This window comes from Oncorhynchus keta, chromosome 9, assembly GCF_023373465.1.
Source record: "Oncorhynchus keta strain PuntledgeMale-10-30-2019 chromosome 9, Oket_V2, whole genome shotgun sequence".
Taxonomy (NCBI): Eukaryota; Metazoa; Chordata; class Actinopteri; order Salmoniformes; family Salmonidae; genus Oncorhynchus; species Oncorhynchus keta.
This window is the reverse complement of record NC_068429.1, coordinates 19868143-19888797: the sequence shown is the minus strand read 5'-3', so window position 1 is coordinate 19888797 and position 20655 is coordinate 19868143. Positions and strand designations below refer to the sequence as shown.

Here is a 20655-nt window from a genome sequence, read left to right as displayed (position 1 = left end):
TACGGTGTTTGTTTGGGTTCCTACCCTGTGTTTTGTACAGTGTTTGTTTGGGTTCCTACCCTGTGTTTTGTACGGTGTTTGTTTGGGTTCCTACCCTGTGTTTTGTACAGTGTTTGTTTGGGTTCCTACCCTATGTTTTGTACAGTGTTTGTTTGGTTTCCTACCCTGTGTTTTGTACAGTGTTTGTTTGGTTTCCTACCCTGTGTTTTGTACAGTGTTTGTTTGGTTTCCTACCCTGTGTTTTGTACAGTGTTTGTTTGGTTTCCTACCCTGTGTTTTGTACAGTGTTTGTTTGGGTTCCTACCCTGTGTTTTGTACGGTGTTTGTTTGGGTTCCTACCCTGTGTTTTGTACAGTGTTTGTTTGGGTTCCTACCCTGTGTTTTGTACAGTGTTTGTTTGGTTTCCTACCCTGTGTTTTGTACAGTGTTTGTTTGGGTTCCTACCCTGTGTTTTGTACAGTGTTTGTTTGGGTTCCTACCCTGTGTTTTGTACAGTGTTTGTTTGGGTTCCTACCCTGTGTTTTGTACAGTGTTTGTTTGGGTTCCTACCCTGTGTTTTGTACAGTGTTTGTTTGGGTTCCTACCCTGTGTTTTGTACAGTGTTTGTTTGGGTTCCTACCCTGTGTTTTGTACAGTGTTTGTTTGGGTTCCGAACCTGTGTTTTGTACAGTGTTTGTTTGGGATCCTACCCTGTGTTTTGTACAGTGTTTGTTTGGGTTCCTTCCCTGTGTTTTGTACGGTGTTTGTTTGGGTTCCTACCCTGTGTTTTGTACAGTGTTTGTTTGGGTTCCTACCCTGTGTTTTGTACGGTGTTTGTTTGGGTTCCTACCCTGTGTTTTGTACAGTGTTTGTTTGGGTTCCTACCCTGTGTTTTGTACAGTGTTTGTTTGGGTTCCTACCCTGTGTTTTGTACAGTGTTTGTTTGGGTTCCTACCCTGTGTTTTGTACAGTGTTTGTTTGGGTTCCTACCCTGTGTTTTGTACAGTGTTTGTTTGGGTTCCTACCCTGTGTTTTGTACAGTGTTTGTTTGGGTTCCTACCCTGTGTTTTGTACAGTGTTTGTTTGGGTTCCTACCCTGTGTTTTGTACGGTGTTTGTTTGGGTTCCTACCCTGTGTTTTGTACAGTGTTTGTTTGGGTTCCTACCCTGTGTTTTGTACAGTGTTTGTTTGGGTTCCTACCCTGTGTTTTGTACAGTGTTTGTTTGGGTTCCTACCCTGTGTTTTGTACAGTGTTTGTTTGGGTTCCTACCCTGTGTTTTGTACAGTGTTTGTTTGGGTTCCTACCCTGTGTTTTGTACAGTGTTTGTTTGGGTTCCTACCCTGTGTTTTGTACAGTGTTTGTTTGGGTTCCTACCCTGTGTTTTGTACAGTGTTTGTTTGGGTTCCTACCCTGTGTTTTGTACAGTGTTTGTTTGGGTTCCTACCCTGTGTTTTGTACGGTGTTTGTTTGGGTTCCTACCCTGTGTTTTGTACGGTGTTTGTTTGGGTTCCTACCCTGTGTTTTGTACAGTGTTTGTTTGGGTTCCTACCCTGTGTTTTGTACGGTGTTTGTTTGGGTTCCTACCCTGTGTTTTGTACGGTGTTTGTTTGGGTTCCTACCCTGTGTTTTGTACAGTGTTTGTTTGGTCATCGTCCCCGTGTCTTTACACGGCACGCCGTAATTTGGGTAAGAAATTTAAAAAACTATTACACATTCCTGTGCCTGTCTCCCAAATCATTCATACCAACATGGCAATATGATTGAAAGGAAGATATGATACCAAAAACAATTAATACATTCACAATACATTAAATAAATTCATTTCCAAATTCAAAAGTGATGGTAATAAGTGTCATATTTGGAGTCAAAAAACATTTTACTTTTGGACTTTTGCATTATTACTACAAGAGTGAGTGTATGGTATAGGGGTCACAGTATACTAACGATGGTTTAGTTTAGTCTGGGACCAACCTGGTATTTGAGGATGTCAACGTTGTAGTAGGATGCAGCAGGGTTCTGCTCTGAGGCTTTCCTGAGGTACGATGTGAGAGCTTGCATGTTGAACCAAAAGTCCTTGTTATGAGCATCACTTTGCGAGGGATCACTGGATCACACACATGGGAAAACGATGACTCAATTATTCATTGCTCTGCCTGGTGGATCTGTGTGTGTACAGAGCTCCAATAGTTTGGAAAGAATTACCCTTTTATTGCCACCCAGCTATTAAATCATGAATTCAATTTGATTAAATTAGTCCAGCTTTGTGGTTTCAGGGTTACCCAGAGAAAGCAGAGGGAAGAAAAGGAATCCATTCTTCAAAGAGAGTCTAACTTAGGTGGACGTCTCAAACCTTCACACTGACAATTCACTGCTAATACAGATGGATATGGCAAGATACATGCTGGATATACCAGAGAAAACACAACAAGAAGCTTTAACTAAGAGGTGATGGCGTGTGTGGAAGGAGGTGATGGCGTGTGTGGAAGGAGGTGATGGCGTGTGTGGAAGGAGGTGATGGCGTGTGTGGAAGGAGGTGATGGCGTGTGTGGAAGGAGGTGATGGCGTGTGTGGAAGGAGGTGATGGCGTGTGTGGAAGGAGGTGATGGCGTGTGTGGAAGGAGGTGATGGCGTGTGTGGAAGGAGGTGATGGCGTGTGTGGAAGGAGGTGATGGCGTGTGTGGAAGGAGGTGATGGCGTGTGTGGAAGGAGGTGATGGCGTGTGTGGAAGGAGGTGATGGCGTGTGTGGAAGGGGTTGATGGCGTGTGTGGAAGGAGGTGATGGCGTGTGTGGAAGGAGATGGCGTGTGTGGAAGGAGGTGATGGCGTGTGTGGAAGGAGATGGCGTGTGTGGAAGGAGGTGATGGCGTGTGTGGAAGGAGGTGATGGCTTGTGTGGAAGGAGGTGATGGCGTGTGTGGAAGGAGGTGATGGCGTGTGTGGAAGGAGGTGATGGCGTGTGTGGAAGGAGGTGATAGCGTGTGTGGAAGGAGGTGATAGCGTGTGTGGAAGGAGGTGATAGCGTGTGTGGAAGGAGGTGATAGCGTGTGTGGAAGGAGGTGATAGCGTGTGTGGAAGGAGGTGATAACTTGTTGAAAGTTGATGCAACACTCTTGAAGACATGGCCTGTTATGAAACTAATGTCTGAGGAGGAATGGTGGGAAATAGTTCCCTGTCAGGAGAATGATAGCTTTATGAGTGATGAACTCCCCCCCACCCTCCATTCTGTCCCTCTCATCCCATCTCTCCCTACTGGCTGGCTCCCTGATATAGACTGACATGCTCCAGTTCGGTTTCCCACACACCACACACACCACACACACACACACACACCACACACACACACACACACACACACACACACACACACACACACACACACACACACACACACACACACACACACACGGTCTTTACTGATATAGAATAAGTACTAATCATTAGCTGAATGTTTCTCTGTGGTCCTACACACATGTATGGTAACTACACATCCATCAGGTTAATTCAAACATTGGCTGAGTGTTTAACCATTCAACTGTGAATAAAACATTATTTGAACATTTTAATTTCTCCACTCACCTGAACAGTAGTGTCTGGTTGGGGAGGATCTGCTCCAGATTGGAGGTGTTCTTCAGTTTGAAGGTGAGCATAGCAGGGGAGGGGTTACTGGTGAACACCTTGATAATACCCATGGGGAAGGACAGGGTCATGTCACCTGTGATCTTCACTATGCACCTATAGAGTAAAGGAGTGACAGCACATTAAGGGTTAAACGTGACATTCCCTATGCCGCTGAGGGGCACAGCAGCACACAAAGGGTTTTTAAACCTCTGTCCACTAGTCCAGTCTACCACAGACTTCTATAGCCTGAAGCAGTTCACACAGTCTCAGTTTTAGTTAGTCCAGTGATATAGAACTCAGTCCAAGTCTAAATTAGAGCCAGTTCAACTCAGTCCAAGAGCTCTATTAAATCATTATCGTCTCAATCGGAAATTACCTTTACATCTATTAAATAGAGCCCAAAGTCTAAATTAGACCGAGTCCAAGGCTACCTTAGTCCAGATCTAAACAAGACCAACTGGTCTAAGCCCATCCCAGTCTGCTGCAGTGTGGTCCATGTGCAAGTCTTAACCCTGCCCTGTGTGTCCACTGCAATGCTTATGTTCCATTCGCTAATCCCTGCAAAAATAAGCCTTTTGCACAGCAGCAATTTAACAGCAGTTAACCAATAAAAGAGTGTATGTTTTCTCTGCCCCAGACTATAATCTACCCCGTGTGGGTTATCCACTCTGAAAGAATGGTGTCGGCCTACCAAAATCTAAAACATTCCACACAGGCAGACACACACGCACACACACGAACACACCAGGGTTTCCGTTAACCGCTAATAGATGGATTTTGACCCCCCCAAAAAATAAAATGAAATAAATCAAATTGGCGCCAGCCAATTGTCAGGGAGAAAAGAAAAGGGTAATTTCAGCCTATTGATTGATTGAAATAGGATGTAGCACGAGAGCTTCTGCATCTCATCAAACAGCTGATTGTTGCTGCTGGAGTGAAACAGACTTTTAGAAGCCCAATAATTGAGCAGCAATTCTAAATGCAATTGCGTGTTAAAAACAATGGCCACGATTAAAAAGAGCTACTATTTTTTATTATTGGTCATTCAAGTGCATATGCAACTCGGCAGAGGCTTCAGCACATCACACACCACCTTGCAATGAGCTGGAGGTAGTATGTATTTTGAAAACATATGCTTTAATTACTTTAAACTTGAACATTTTACTACATATTACGTGGAATTTCTTACCTTGCTTCAAAATAGCCTATAGGGTACTGGTTTCAATAGTCTAATACACAGGCAATTCTTTTATAAAGACTTCCATGTGCCATTGAAACCAGTAGCCTATTTCTCTCACATTCTATTGCTTTTCAAATCAAATGTATTTAATTGGCCAGTAGCCAATGCTAGTCTTTAGATCTCTCCCTCTCTCTAAATTTCTCACTGATATTTTCATCTCATGAAACCGCTCACATGTGCGCATAGCCTACTGCATTGTGCACATTGCTGCACTTATAAATATATATTTTCTCGCACAGAATGGCAAGCTGACCAATAGAATATGTCAACTTTTTTTTACTACGGGGGATAGTAGATTGACATAGGCCAGTGCTTTTGCTGTTCGCTACTCATCTTGTTGGCTGAGGAAAAGTATATGTGGACAGTTATTCTTACATCTTCAAACTGCGCTTTGGAAGTCAGTAAGAAGGACGCAAACCGTTCCATCGCTGAGTTGCATGTTGTGTTAAGATGAAATGCCATAAAGTAAATGTGATTTCTGTCATTCTGAGCCCTGTGGGGGGACGTCCTAATCAGGTTACTCAGCCAATGCACATGGGTCCGGTACATTTCTTAAATGTCCGGTAAATTAAAATGCTTCCGGTTAAATGTCCAGCACCATATTTTCCTAACGGAAACCCTGACACACACACACAGAGAGACAGAGAGAGAGGCCCAGCGGCTCGTCATGCTTGTGTAGGATAAGTGTGAAATATGGAGCAAAGTTTAGCCTGTGTAATTATTTGTGAAACATATGTGTATGGACGAGTTGAATACCAGTATGAGTTTACAAAACATTAAGAACTGCTCTTTCCATGACAGACTGACCAGGTGAAAACTATGATACCTTATTGATGTCAATCAAGGGGAGGAGACAGGTTTAAGAAAGATTCATATTTCTATAATGTTTTCCCCTTATTCTCCTCATTTTAGATCTGGTCTCATCGCTGCAACTCCCCAATGGGCTCGGGAGGCGAAGGTTGAGTCATGCATCCTTCGAAACATGACCCGCCAAACCGTGCCCACTTAACCCGGAAGCCAGCCGCACCAATGTGTCAGAGGAAACACAGTTCAACTGATGTCCTAGGTCCGCCTGTAGGAGCCTGGCCCGCCACAAGGAGTCACTGGGGCGCAATGAGCCAAGTAAAGCCCCCCGGCCAAATGCTCCCCTAACCCAGACGATGCTGGGCAAACTTTGCACCACCCTATGGAACTTCCGACCACGGCTGGTTGTGATAGACCCCGGGATCGAACCCAGGTCTGTAATGACACCTTTGATCACAGCGCCACTCGGGAGGCCTAAAGAAGGATTTTTAAGCCTTGTAATCCATTGAAACATGGATTGTGTATGTCTGCCATTCAGAGGGTGAATAGGCAAGACAAAAGATTTAGGTGCCTTTGAATGGGGTATGGTAGTAGGCGCCAGGCGCACCGGTTTGAGTGTGTCAATAACTGCAACGCTGCTGGGTTGTTCACACTCAAGTTTCCCATATGTATCAAGAATGGTCCACCACCCAAAGGACATCCAGCCAACTTGACAACTGTCGGAATTATTGGAGTCACAAGGGCCAGCATCCCTGTGGAATGCTTGACAGGTAGACTGTCCATGCCCTGACAAATTGAGGCTGTTCTGAGGGCAAAAGGGGGTGCAACTCAATATTAGGAAGGCGTTTCTAGTATATGCCCAGTGTATGCCCCAATGGCTGTTCACGGTGTGTGTGTAGTGGTATGTGTGTTTACAGTACCAGTCAAAGGTTTGGACACACCTCCTCATTCCAGGGTTTTTCTTTATTTCTTACTATTTTCTACATTGTAGAATAATAGTGAAGACATCAAAACTATGAAATAACATCTATGACATCATGTAGTAACCAAAAAAGTAATCAACCCTTTGCCTTTACAGCTTTGAACCCTCTTGGCATTTTCTCAACCAATTAACGGGTGTCCCTTGTTAAAAGTTAATTTGTGGAATTTATTTCCTCAATGCGTTTGAGCCAATCAGTTGTGTTGTAAAAGGGTAGTGGTGGTATACAGAAGAGAGCCCTATTTAGTAAAAGACCAAGTACATATTATGGCAAGAACAGCTCAAATAAGAAAATCAAAATGCCAGTCCATTACTTTAAGACATGAAGGTCAGTCAATGCAGTCGAAACAACCATCAAGCGCTATGAAACTGGCTCTAATGAGGACCACCACAGGTAAAGAAGACCCAGAGTTACCCCTGCAGAGGATAAATTCATTAGATTTACCAGCCTCAGATTGCAGCCCATATAAATGCTTCATAGTTCAAGTAACAGACACCCCTCAACATCAACTGTTCAGAGGAGACTGCAGGAATCAGGCCTTCATGGTCAAATTGCTTTAAAGAAACCATGTGGTTCCAACCGCACGTGTGCTTCCCACCGTGAAGCATGGAGAAGGAGGTGTGATGGTGCTTTGCTGGTGACACTGTCTGTGATTTATTTAGAATTCAAGGCACACTTAATCATCCCAAGGCACACATCATTCAAGGCACACACCATCCCATCTGGTTTGAGCTTAGTTAAAATGTTTTTCAACAGGACAATGACCAAACACACACCTCCAGGCTGTGTGAGGGCTATTTGACCAAGAAGGAGAGTGATGGAGTGCTGCATCAGATGACCTGGCCTCCACAATCACCGACCTCAACCCAATTGATATGGTTTGGGATGAGTTGGAATGCAGAGTGAAGGAAAAGCAGCCAACAAGTGCTCAGCATGTGGGAACTCCTTCAAGACTGTTGGAAAAACATTCCAGGTGAAGCTGGTTGAGAGAATGCCAAGAGTGTGCAAAGCTGTCATCAAGGCAAAAGGTGGCTACTCTGAAGAATCTCAAACATATTTTTATTAGTTTAACACTTTGTTTGGCTACCACATGATGCCATATGTGTTATTTAATGGTTTTGACGTCTTCACTATTATTCTACAATGTAGAAAACAGAAAAAAGAAAAAAACTTGAATGAGTAGGTGTGTCCAAAATGTTGACTGGTACTGTACGTGTGCGGTGTGTGTTGGCTTGCGTGCAGTGTGTGTCAGACTCAGGCTGGGGCTAGCTCTCTGAGCTGTAGGTGGTCATGTGAGACTCACTTAGCGGGATCAGCTCCTTTGAAGTAGGCATTAACAGACTCTGTGAAGGCCACAGCAATTGGCAAGGCATCCTGGGACGCCAGGGTCACTGGGCTGGGACCGCGAGACGTCCCTGAGAGAGGGAGGGAATGAAGGGGGGGTGGAGAAATGGAGTGAGGTAGAGAGAGAGGGAGGTAAAGAGGGAGCGGGACAGGTTGAGATGAAGAGAGAGTAAGACCAAACGAGATGGAATGAGTGTACTGTTATTATTATTGAAGAGTACATTTCAATTCAACATCAAAAGCATCACACAGTTAAGTTACCAAATAAGGTCAGTCATTACGAATAAAATGAGGAACAATTCCATTTCAAAACATCCAAGGCATTACATGCAAAAATAATCATACCTGTCTAGGAATTAGATTTTGTTTGAATAAAAGAGGAGGTATTACTAAGTCATTCATCACTTGAATGAATAGCTGTTAAGGATCTTTGAGTAAGAAAGTTAAATACTGGAATGAACTTCCTACCTTCAAACTTGTTATTTGTTATTCAACAGAACACGACCATGCTGAACTCGTTATTATGTTGATTACACTGACAGAGACACTTTAACAAGATATACTTTTCATGAGCAGGCAGACATTGGCGAGCACACAGCAAATCCGAGTGGCCGTTGTTAGTGTGTCACAAATAGGCGCGTGTCCGGGCTGATTGACCACACGCCCTACCTGCAGGCGTTTCACAGCACTTCTCAAAGGTGGGCAGCTTCCCGATGAAACCATCATCCTCTTTAAAGGCCCAACGAAAGAATAATAGGAAAGAAACCAAAAAGTCACAGAAAGCGGTGAGATTGATGTTACTGGGCAGGTGAGATGGATGACCCTGCAAAACTGCACATTTCACTGCACCTATCCTCTACCCGGAGTTCCCCTGAAGTACCCCTTTGTGCATTTTAACAGTAGGCCTATGGTCTAATTGGTCTTCTCAAGTACCCCTGTGGATAGACCAAGTACCACCAAGGATCCTAGTACCCCTGTGGATAGACCTAGAACTCCAGGTGTCCTAGTACCCATGTGGATAGACCTAGTACCCCCAGGGGTCCTAGTACCCATGTGGATAGACCTAGTACCCCCAGGGGTCCTAGTACCCCTGTGGATAGACCAAGTACCCCCTGGTCCTAGTACCCCTGTGGATAGACCAAGTACCCCCAGGGGTCCTAGTACCCATGTGGATAGACCTAGTACCCCCATGGGGTCCTAGTACCCATGTGGATAGACCAAGTACTCCCATGGGGTCCTAGTACCCATGTGGATAGACCAAGTACCCCCAGGGGTCCCAGTACCCCTGTGGATAGACCAAGTACCCCCATGGGGTCCCAGTACCCCTGTGGATAGACCAAGTACCCCCAGGGGTCCTAGTACCCCTGTGGATAGACCAAGTACCCCCTGGTCCTAGTACCCCTGTGGATAGAACAAGTACCCCCTGGTCCTAGTACCCCTGTGGATAGACCAAGTACCCCCTGGTCCTAGTACCCCTGTGGATAGACCAAGTAGCCCCTGGTCCTAGTACCCCTGTGGATAGACCAAGTACCCCCTGGTCCTAGTACCCCTGTGGATAGACCAAGTACCCCCATGGGGTCCTAGTACCCATGTGGATAGACCAAGTACTCCCATGGGGTCCTAGTACCCATGTGGATAGACCAAGTACCCCCAGGGGTCCTAGTACCCCTGTGGATAGACCAAGTACCCCCATGGGGTCCCAGTACCCCTGTGGATAGACCAAGTACCCCCAGGGGTCCTAGTACCCCTGTGGATAGACCAAGTACCCCCTGGTCCTAGTACCCCTGTGGATAGAACAAGTACCCCCTGGTCCTAGTACCCCTGTGGATAGAACACGTATCCCCTGGTCCTAGTACCCCTGTGGATAGAACAAGTACCCCCAGGTCCTAGTACCCCTGTGGATAGAACAAGTACCCCCAGGTCCTAGTACCCCTGGTTAGGAACCACTGCAGTAGAGGGAGAAGGAGGAAGCGAGGAGACTCACTTTGGCTGAGGAGAAACAGAGGACAGGGAGAAAGGAGGAACTCTGGTTCCGGAGAGGAGAGGGAGGGACGGAAGATACGCTCAGGCCCTGTGAGGAGGAGGGGAGTGAGGGAAGGAGAGAAACCCAATAAGGTTTAAAGACAAGAAGTGGGTTTAGGTTAGGTGAGAGTGGAGGGACTATATAAAAGAGGAAGGAGGAGAGGAAAGGAAATACTAGAGGGAGGAGAGGAAAGGAAATACGAGAGGGAGGAGAGGAAAGGAAATACTAGAGGGAGGAGAGGAAAGGAAATACGAGAGGGAGGAGAGGAAAGGGAATACGAGAGGGAGGAGAGGGACTATATAAAAGAGGAAGGAGGAAAGGAAAGGAAATACGAGAGGGAGGAGAGGAAAGGAAATACGAGAGGGAGGAGAGGAGAGGAAATACGAGAGGGAGGAGAGGAGAGGAAATACGAGAGGGAGGAGAGGGACTATATAAAAGAGGAAGGAGGAGAGGAAATGGAATACGAGAGGGAGGAGAGGGACTATATAAAAGAGGAAGGAGGAGAGGGAATACGAGAGGGAGGAGAGGAAAGGGAATACGAGAGGGAGGAGAGGAAAGGGAATACGAGAGGGAGGAGAGGAAAGGGAATACGAGAGGGAGGAGAGGAAAGGGAATACGAGAGGGAGGAGAGGAAAGGGAATACGAGAGGGAGGAGAGGAAAGGAAATACGAGAGGGAGGAGAGGAAAGGAAATACGAGAGGGAGGAGAGGAAAGGAAATACGAGAGGGAGGAGAGGAAAGGAAATACGAGAGGGAGGAGGGGAAAGGAAATACGAGAGGGAGGAGAGGAAAGGAAATACGAGAGGGAGGAGGGGAAAGGGAATACGAGAGGGAGGAGAGGAAAGGGAATATGAGAGGGAGGAGAGGAAAGGGAATACAAGAGGGAGGAGAGGAAAGGGAATACAAAAGGGAGGAGAGGAAAGGAAATACGAGAGGGAGGAGAGGAAGGGAAATACGAGAGGGAGGAGAGGAAAGGAAATACGAGAGGGAGGAGAGGAAAGGAAATACGAGAGGGAGGAGGGGAAAGGAAATACGAGAGGGAGGAGAGGAAAGGAAATACGAGAGGGAGGAGGGGAAAGGGAATACGAGAGGGAGGAGAGGAAAGGGAATACGAGAGGGAGGAGAGGAAAGGGAATACAAGAGGGAGGAGAGGAAAGGGAATACAAAAGGGAGGAGAGGAAAGGGAATAAAAGAAGGAGGAGAGGAAAGGGAATAGAAGAGGGAGGAGAGGAAAGGGAATAGAAGAGGGAGGAGAGGAAAGGGAATACGAGAGGGAGGAGAGGAAAGGAAATACGAGAGGGAGGAGAGGAAAGGAAATACGAGAGGGAGGAGGGGAAAGGAAATACGAGAGGGAGGAGAGGAAAGGAAATACGAGAGGGAGGAGGGGAAAGGGAATACGAGAGGGAGGAGAGGAAAGGGAATATGAGAGGGAGGAGAGGAAAGGGAATACAAGAGGGAGGAGAGGAAAGGGAATACAAAAGGGAGGAGAGGAAAGGGAATAAAAGAAGGAGGAGAGGAAAGGGAATAGAAGAGGGAGGAGAGGAAAGGGAATAGAAGAGGGAGGAGAGGAAAGGGAATAGAAGAGGGAGGAGAGGAAAGGGAATAGAAGAGGGAGGAGAGGAAAGGGAATACGAGAGGGAGGAGAGGAAAGGGAATACGAGAGGGAGGAGAGGAAAGGGAATACGAGAGGGAGGAGAGGAAAGGGAATACGAGAGGGAGGAGAGGAAAGGGAATACGAGAGGGAGGAGAGGAAAGGGAATACGAGAGGGAGGAGAGGAAAGGGAAGACAGGAAAGGGAAGACGAGAGGGAGGAGAGGAAAGGGAATACAAGTGGGAGGAGAGGAAAGGGAATACAAGAGGGAGGAGAGGAAATACAAGAGGGAGGAGAGGAAAGGGAATACAAGGGAGGAGAGGGATGAGAGGGGAGGGGGTGAAAGGAGAAGAGGGGAATGGAGAGAAGAAGACTGTAAAGAGGAGAAGTGAAGAGTAGACCGTAGAGAGAGGAGGTGATGGAGCTTGGTTATGTCCTTAATCCTTACCCACTGTGGGTGTGTTGGAGGCACTGAGAGAGGCGGTGGAGGACAGGGAGGAGGAGCTCTCTGCCCGGGCCAGGGGAGCAGCCGGAGGAGGACTGGCGTTGGACAACGTCTTGGTCGGGCTGAACGGCCGCACCTGGTTGGTTAGACAGCACAAACCCAGAAATCAACCAATGGTAATGGATTCCAAAAAAAAAAATGTAGTCCATTATCATGAATCAATAGAGAATGGTTCCACAAATCAATACTCTGATGCCCACAGTTTAAGTTCTCTAAATCTAGTGAAGATACTGCAGATTCTCTATCAGATAGTTGGCAGGTACTCCGGTGGAGATTGACGCTGGGCAGGTACTCCGGTGGAGATTGACGCTGGGCAGGTACTGCGGTGGAGATTGACGCTGGGCAGGTACTGCGGTGGAGATTGACGCTGGGCAGGTACTGCGGTGGAGATTGACGCTGGGCAGGTACTCCGGTGGAGATTGACGCTGGGCAGGTACTCCGGTGGAGATTGACGCTGGGCAGGTACTCCGGTGGAGATTGACGCTGGGCAGGTACTCCGGTGGAGATTGACGCTGGGCAGGTACTCCGGTGGAGATTGACGCTGGGCAGGTACTCCGGTGGAGATTGACGCTGGGCAGGTACTCCGGTGGAGATTGACACTGGGCAGTTACTCCGGTGGAGATTGACACTGGGCAGTTACTCCGGTGGAGATTGACACTGGGCAGGTACCCCGGTGGAGATTGACACTGGGCAGGTACCCCGGTGGAGATTGACACTGGGCAGGTACTCCGGTGGAGATTGACGCTGGGCAGGTACTCCGGTGGAGATTGACGCTGGGCAGGTACCGCGGTGGAGATTGACGCTGGGCAGGTACCGCGGTGGAGATTGACACTGGGCAGGTACCCCGGTGGAGATTGACACTGGGCAGGTACTGCGGTGGAGATTGACACTGGGCAGGTACCCCGGTGGAGATTGACACTGGGCAGTTACTCTGGTGGAGATTGACACTGGGCAGGTACCCCGGTGGAGATTGACACTGGGCAGTTACTCTGGTGGAGATTGACACTGGGCAGGTACTCACAATTTCATTGATTCCTGTGAGTTTTCCTGTGGGTAGTTTGGGTCTGGAAGAGGGTCGTGGAGGAGCCACCATGGCCCCAGTTTGAGGGGTAGTGGGTCTGGCCAGGGCAGGCACTGCAGGGAGGAGGGGGGACAAAAAGGAAAGGACTAAGAATCCAGGGTATGATGAGGTAAAACATGCTGCACTATATGTAATATACTTCTGATACAATTCTTAACAGGTTCAGTGCATTTTTTACTTTTTAAACATCACTGAATCACTCAAAGTAATGCAAAACCATGCAAACACAGAAGTGAAGACATGCACAAATTCTGAATCATAAAATACAGAACAAAATTCCCGATCACTCACAAAACTGTGTTAACAATTCTCTAAGGCAGACAAGCATATGCCCCTCAAAACAAAAACAAAACACACATTAAATAAAAAAAAATACATTATTCAACCAAACATATTGTAAATAAGGTTGAAATAAAATAATAGTTATAAAAGCTGGAAACTGAAAAAAATGGTTTTAAAAAGTAGTACAAAAGAGAAAAATGGCAAAGGCAGAACTTGACACTACTACAGTTTATGCCATGCTAGAGGTTACCATTGTGTGCCTGGCTAACTGCTGCTGCTGCCACCATCCCCACTGGCAGTGCTGAAAAGACCTCAGGGACAGAGGTGCTGACCTCCACAACCCCACTGCTCAGTGCCATCTTATTATAGGGATCAGCGGGGTCATCAGAGAAGAAACAGATGGACCGGCAAGACTGAGGCCTGCCGGTATGAGGGTTAGACTGGGTCCGGTCGCGGTTGACCGGACCTGTACCCGGACAGCAGCTCTGCTGGCGTCGGACTGGCACAAAGTCGTGGTTGACGTCGATCCACTGGCTCTGGGACCTGGTAAAGGCAGACTGGTTCTCTCCCTGAGGCATGCTGGTTGGGTCTGGGCCTGGGGTTGGTTCTATGGGCTCATCCTGCTGGGTGATGGGGGTCCTCTGGGCCCGGGCTGGGATGGGCTTCAGGGCCAGAAAGGGGTCAGCTGGTGAGTTCCATGGAGAGAAGGTGGTGGTGGTAGTAGTGGTGGTAGTAGTGGTGGTGGAGGAAGGTAGAGGGGTGACCTCTCCTTTGGCCTGCTGCAAGCCATCTGCCAGTGGGGGAGAGGAGAACTCCTGCTGTAACACTCCCTCATCTGTTGATGGCACATGATAGTCCAGGGCAGGGCAGAGTGATGAACCTATACCACAGAGTAAGGAGGAACCATACTAGCTAACATTTACAAAGATACTCATGCAAACATCTTTACATTCCTACGTCATATAATGATTTCTGTTGCATTATACTGAACAAACTAGTAAAAAATAATTAACTGAAAGAACAAGGCTTGGGGATGCCCATCTACAGATGACTATAATTCAACTAGTTTCCATCTATGGAACAGCCAGGTGTTGGCATAGTTCACTGTGAACTGCAATCCTATGCAATCTCTGAGCAACATTAGGCAATGCCAGTGTCGGGCTGTGACAGGAATGAATTCCTGGCATGTTTCAGTCTTAACTGGTAATAAATAGTGTTAGAGGATTACCGCTGGTTGAGAGGATATCAGCTACTCTGACTTGGAGTGTTAGGTCCCCACACCACGCAGACACGCAGAGCCACACAGCGCTCTCAGCTTATCTAGGCAGGGCTCTCAATCCAACACTAATTCAGTTATCCATCTTCCTCATTGGATTGGTTGAACAAAGTATACACAACTACAACTAACAGTCCATCACTGAAATCCTACAATAAAAGAGTGGATTGGAGAAAATTGGCACAAACATTGGAGAAAAAGAATCACCAAACACCAACAACAAGCAACTGAATAAGACTGATGTAATGTTAAGGCTTTTTGTCAGCGAGGTTAGATAGTCGGACACTGATTCAGTACAGCGCAACCGCACAGAAAACACTGGTGTAAATGGGTGCAGCTTTACCTGCCTCCCCTGGCAGAAACACAGGGGACTCGTTAATGTGGAGAGGACATAGAGGAATGGAGAGGAAAAGAGAGTCGATGTCTGGAGGAGGATGCGGGGGGAAAGGGGGAGAAAGGAGGGTTAACACACATAGATAGGCTAAAATAACTACCTGCAAAAGAACAAAGTCAGAAAGCCCTACATAATCAAATAAAACTAGAGCCTAATCATCTCTTTCAGGCTTGCCAAATGACTGACTCCAAAGCAGATGCATGTTTGCAGTTCAGTCAGGGCCAGATGAATGTGTTGTATGTGTGTATTAATGGCTGGTAATGCCTGTGTTTTACACAGAGCTTAAACAGGTCTTTAAAGGACTTAAGAGTCATCACAGTATCCTAACCAGGGGACTTTACACTGATTTTTTGGCTTTTAAGGAGGAACTTTTGACAATAACGAGATAGTGTTTGACAACATACAAGCCAATAGGCCTTTTTGCCAACCCTCTGACCCAAACTAGGTGCCAATTAACTGTGGATTACGATTAGCCCAGGCAATGGGTCAGTGCTAACGTAACTATTTCAACACACAGTCAGTCAGTCACACACAGACACACAAAGAGACTCCACACTACATAAACCTTGACACTGAAACCATCTTCTCACATATCTGTACTGGAGTGAGAGGCAGGACAGTGTGAACGAGAGAAAGAGGGATGTAAAGGAAATGAAAAATAAACGAAACACGCGTGTACTTACAAATGCAAATAAAGCCCCCCCCACAGCCAAATGCATACTAATCAAAACTGTAACAATAATTATTCATCAAATAAAAGAACAAAGCTTAAGACAGTTAATTGAATAACAAAACTGTAAATAAAATAAACTGTAAATAAAATAAAGTAAATGGGCAAAACCTCCACACAACACTTGATGTCAAACTTGCAAAAGAATAAGCAAAAAGGTTACATGACCTATTAGAAAGTCATATCAACAATAAACACACAAACAAAACATGTTCAGTGACGAACACACACGTTCCGTTTAGGTTGGGAGTGAGCACCCAAAACCAGCACCCAAAACCAGCCCGCAAAACCAGCCCGCAAAACCAGCACCCAAAACCAGCACCCAAAACCAGCACCCTAAACCAGCACCCTAAACCAGCACCCAAAACCAGCCCCCAAAACCAGCCCCCAAAACCAGCCCCCAAAACCAGCCCCCAAAACCAGCCCCCAAAACCAGCCCCCAAAACCAGCCCCCAAAACCAGCCCCCAAAACCAGCACCCAAAACCAGCACCCAAAACCAGCACCCAAAACCAGCACCCAAAACCAGCATCCAAAACCAGCCCGCAAAAAAAAAAGTAAACAGTAAAATTACCATGAATTCTGCAAAAAATGGGTTTGATTTCGGAAATCTGTTCCAAAATATTCCCACAGATAAAAAATAGACTTACGTGATAGTGTCTCAATGTGATAAAATACCGTTTATTTTGGTGTCAATGTGTACAGTAGGAGCTTACTACTGTTGTTGAGCTGTGCCTGTATGTGGAGCTTTTTACATTTTGAATATCATTTAACCTTTATTTAACTTAATGGGGTCATGTCTGTATCAGTAGTAGTTTGAGGTAATAGTGAAAACCAAAGCCATTTATAAAGAGAGTTCAAATTATCCAGACAGAACCCCATCATGGTCGGCACCGACCTCACCCAGCCACCCATAGGAATACATTGAAACACTGTTACGCTTGAAGGGCGGGGCTTACCTGTTGATGAGGACACTGAGGAGGAGGAGCCTCTTAGGGTGGGGGCGGGGCCGAACGGATCCAGTGATAGAAGGTCATTATTGAGAGCAGGTCTACTGCTGAGAGAGTGAGAGAGGAGGGATGGATAGAGAAAGGGGGAGAAAGTGATGTGGAAATGAGAGCAATTACTAAACAGTGAGAGTAGGGCAATCAAGTGTGTGTATCAAGTGTTTGAGCAAATTTGTATCTGTAATAGTTAGGATAATCTTTATCCTGTACTTACTCATTGACATATGTTGACATCCTGGCCTTTCCCAACTCATCACCTGGTTGAGAAGAGAACATACAAATAACAACCTTAACCTCAGCAAGGTTACATAGGTGGAGGGAACACCCTGTCCCATACCCCCCCACCCAGACAGGCGTTTCAACACACACTGTAGGGAGCAAGAGAGCCCATGCTACAGGATAGGGCAGCAGTGCTCTCTGTGTGGCTCACACTAGTGTGTTAATGTGTTATTTGTACAGTAGCAGAGGTTCCCCACCCAGCAAGACATTCCTCGATTGGTCCCAAATATAACCCATTTTATTTTCAGATCTACATCAAACTACGTAGCTCCTTGCGACTGTGGCAAACAGATAGTGTTAGAAAAGCTTTGTTAAATGCTGAAGATCATTGTTTTTAAGCACTGCTTTATTAGCTAGCATGTTCGTTTGTGTTAGCTTTAGCTGTAGAGTACAGTATTAACCACAGGGTGGAGGGGAGCTGAGGTGGGGGTGTAGAGGTCTACTTGGCATGGCATGTTTGGTGGGTGTGGTGGTGGTTTGGGGGGGGGCAGACTGACTAGAGAGGTACGTATAGTACTCACCTAGCACCTGAGAGCCTATCGCTGAGTGGGAATGCATTCCTGACAGCCCTGAGCATGTTTAAAACACATGGCTATGAATCTCTTAACTCTACCAAATATACATAGTATCAGCCTTAAACTCTATCAAAAAGTTGCATTATCAGTCTTAGCTCCATCAAATTGATAAAATACTTTAAAACTATAACTTGATATGATGGTAATATGAATATCAAATGATAATAAAGTGATGTTATTTAAACTGTGTACAATGCTACTTAATATATTTGTGATATATTTATTTCCTCATGGTTTACTTGCTAACATCCACTAATAGTTCACAGTTTGAGACAGTTACGTGACTTGTTGCATTCCTTTATAGACAACTAATTCATTTGTTCGAGCAGAAAATCAAACACAGCAAAATATACAAATTGTAGCCAAAAACTCAGGAGGAAAAATATAATTTCTGACATGCAAAATAAAAACAAGCAATTAAGCAATCAATCTTACTCATTGCTTAGAGGAGGAACAGGAGTCCCCTCTCAAATACACACATATAAAAAACGAACAAAGTTTACTTTAGCTGGGGATATGTTGGTTTTGGCGAGGTTGCTAGGATTTTTTATTTTCTTTAAGAACGACCCGAGGCAAGAAAAATGAAGTTAAAAAGTCAAAAATGGTCACAGCCATCAAACAGAGGAGGAGAGGTGGGGGAGGGGGTGTCAAATAAAATACTCACTGGATTGGTTCCTTCGCATCTGACCCTGAAAATAGAAACACACATTAATTAACTACAGATAGGATAAGACACACAGAACTTCAGCCCTCATCCTCCACAAAAAAAAGACTAACAATCCCAAAACATACTTTACCGTACAAAGACAAAATTAATATCAGAGAAAAGTACATTTGAAGTTAATGTACGTAAAACATGGTTGCATCTGGAATGTTCTTGTCAGTACTTGGATGCCTTTATTATAACAGACAGTAAGTGATTTGGCATAGGTCCTAGATGGAATCAATCTTCAGTAGTGCAGGGTCACTTCTGCCTGTACACAGTATCTCGAACTACACCTATTTAAGATGACAGCTCAACGTTCCTCAATGTGTTACTCTTTCAGAATCAACACTTGTGTAATAACTTACTTCCTGAATAACACTTTCTAAGAACAGAGATATGCACAATACAGGCTATATTTATCAGGTGGGGTACGGTACTCACAATACAGGCGGGGTACGGTACTCACAATACAGGCGATATTTATCAGGTGGGGTACGGTACTCACAATACAGGCAATATTTATCAGGTGGGGTACGGTACTCACAATACAGGCGATATTTATCAGGTGGGGTACGGTACTCACAATACAGGCGATATTTATCAGGTGGGGTACGGTACTCACAATACAGGCAATATTTATCAGGTGGGGTACGGTACTCACAATACAGGCGATATTTATCAGGTGGGGTACGGTACTCACAATACAGGCGATATTTATCAGGTGGGGTACGGTACTCACAATACAGGCAATATTTATCAGGTGGGGTACGGTACTCACAATACAGGCGATATTTATCAGGTGGGGTACGGTACTCACAATACAGGCAATATTTATCAGGTGGGGTACGGTACTCACAATACAGGCAATATTTATCAGGTGGGGTACGGTACTCACAATACAGGCGATATTTATCAGGTGGGGTACGGTACTCACAATAGAGGCTATATTTATCAGGTGGGGTACGGTACTCACAATACCAAAAAACTGTCCTGAACTAAAATAGAATTGATACATGGAAATGTTGAAAAGCGTATTATTAACTATTCCCTGAGGAGAGGCTTTTTCCACATTAATTTTAAAGAGACAGTAAATCACAGGATTAAGCTTCTCAGACACATACCAGACATTAAACCTAGGGTGAAAAATGCAGCTGCATAGAACAGACAGGACACAGTATCTAACCCCGCACTGCCATCAATCAGGTATGAGAGAGAGAGGAGAGGGAGAGAGATATTCAAACACTAACAGTTGCAACCAACAGAAGATCTGATGTACTTCTGTGTGACCCAATGGAAACTAAGACCATCAATTCCAATAAAGCCTTTATTGACACACTAAAAAAGGAGAGGGAGAAAGAAGGAGAGGAACAGAAGGGGTTTAGAGGGAGGCAGCTGAAGCGTCAAAGCGCCGTGGTGCTGTGAGGCTTGGGTTTAGTCCCACAGGCACTAAGCAACAAATGGGTTCAATTACGGCTGTAGCCCGCCACACACACACACACTACAGATCTCCACACACAATACAGATCTCCACACACAATACAGATCTCCACACACACACACACCTCCACACACACACACACCTCCACACACACACACACACACACCTCCACCTCCACACACACACACACCACACACACACCTATCTCACACACACACACACACACACCATCTCCACACACACACACACACACCTATCTCCACACACACACACACACACCTACACACACACACACACACCCTCCACACACACACACACACACCATCTCCACACACATACACACACACACACCTCCACACCACACACACACACACCACACACACACACCTATCTCCACACACACACACACACACCTCCACACACACACACCTCCACACACCTCCACACACCTCCACACACACCTCCACACACACCTCCACACACACCTCACACACACACACCTCCCACCACACACACCTCCACACACACACACCTCCACACACACACACCTCCACACACACACACACCACCACACACACACACACACCCCTCCCACACACACACACACCCCTCCACACACACCTCACACACACACACACACACACACACACACACACCTCCACACACACACACACACACACACCTCCACACACACACACACACACCTCCACACACACCTCACACCTCCACACACACACACCACACACCTCCACACATTTACATTTCCACACACACACTCTCCACATTGGTGCATTCACCTCCAGTGG

General features: G+C 46.0%; 2 protein-coding genes across 11 annotated transcripts in view; both read right to left on the bottom strand.

Moving 5' to 3' along the window:
* Positions 1 to 20655, bottom strand: part of LOC118373188 (transportin-1) — a 426516-nt gene that overhangs the window by 217101 nt on the left and 188760 nt on the right. The gene's annotated exons all lie outside the window — the stretch shown is intronic.
* LOC118378758 (F-BAR domain only protein 2-like) overlaps positions 1 to 20655 on the bottom strand; it is a 120487-nt gene that overhangs the window by 6441 nt on the left and 93391 nt on the right. For 4 of the 9 annotated variants that reach the window (XR_008143019.1, XR_008143020.1, XM_052525440.1 and 1 more), the window contains 12 exons: positions 18370 to 18394; positions 17652 to 17699; positions 17066 to 17108; positions 16804 to 16901; positions 13697 to 14326; positions 13105 to 13217; positions 12027 to 12159; positions 9950 to 10036; positions 8635 to 8694; positions 7925 to 8036; positions 3556 to 3711; positions 1952 to 2084 (listed from right to left, as the gene is read on the bottom strand). Coding sequence is in view for 7 of the 9 variants with exons in the window: in XM_052525440.1 (XP_052381400.1) it covers positions 1952 to 2084; positions 3556 to 3711; positions 7925 to 8036; positions 8635 to 8694; positions 9950 to 10036; positions 12027 to 12159; positions 13105 to 13217; positions 13697 to 14326; positions 16804 to 16901; positions 17066 to 17108; positions 17652 to 17699; positions 18370 to 18394 (1638 nt within the window). In the remaining 2 variants the exon portion in view is untranslated. The remainder of the gene's footprint in view (positions 1 to 1951; positions 2085 to 3555; positions 3712 to 7924; positions 8037 to 8634; positions 8695 to 9949; positions 10037 to 12026; positions 12160 to 13104; positions 13218 to 13696; positions 14327 to 16803; positions 16902 to 17065; positions 17109 to 17651; positions 17700 to 18369; positions 18395 to 20655) is intronic. The other 5 variants (XM_052525443.1, XM_052525445.1, XM_052525441.1 and 2 more) reach the window with 5 other exon arrangements.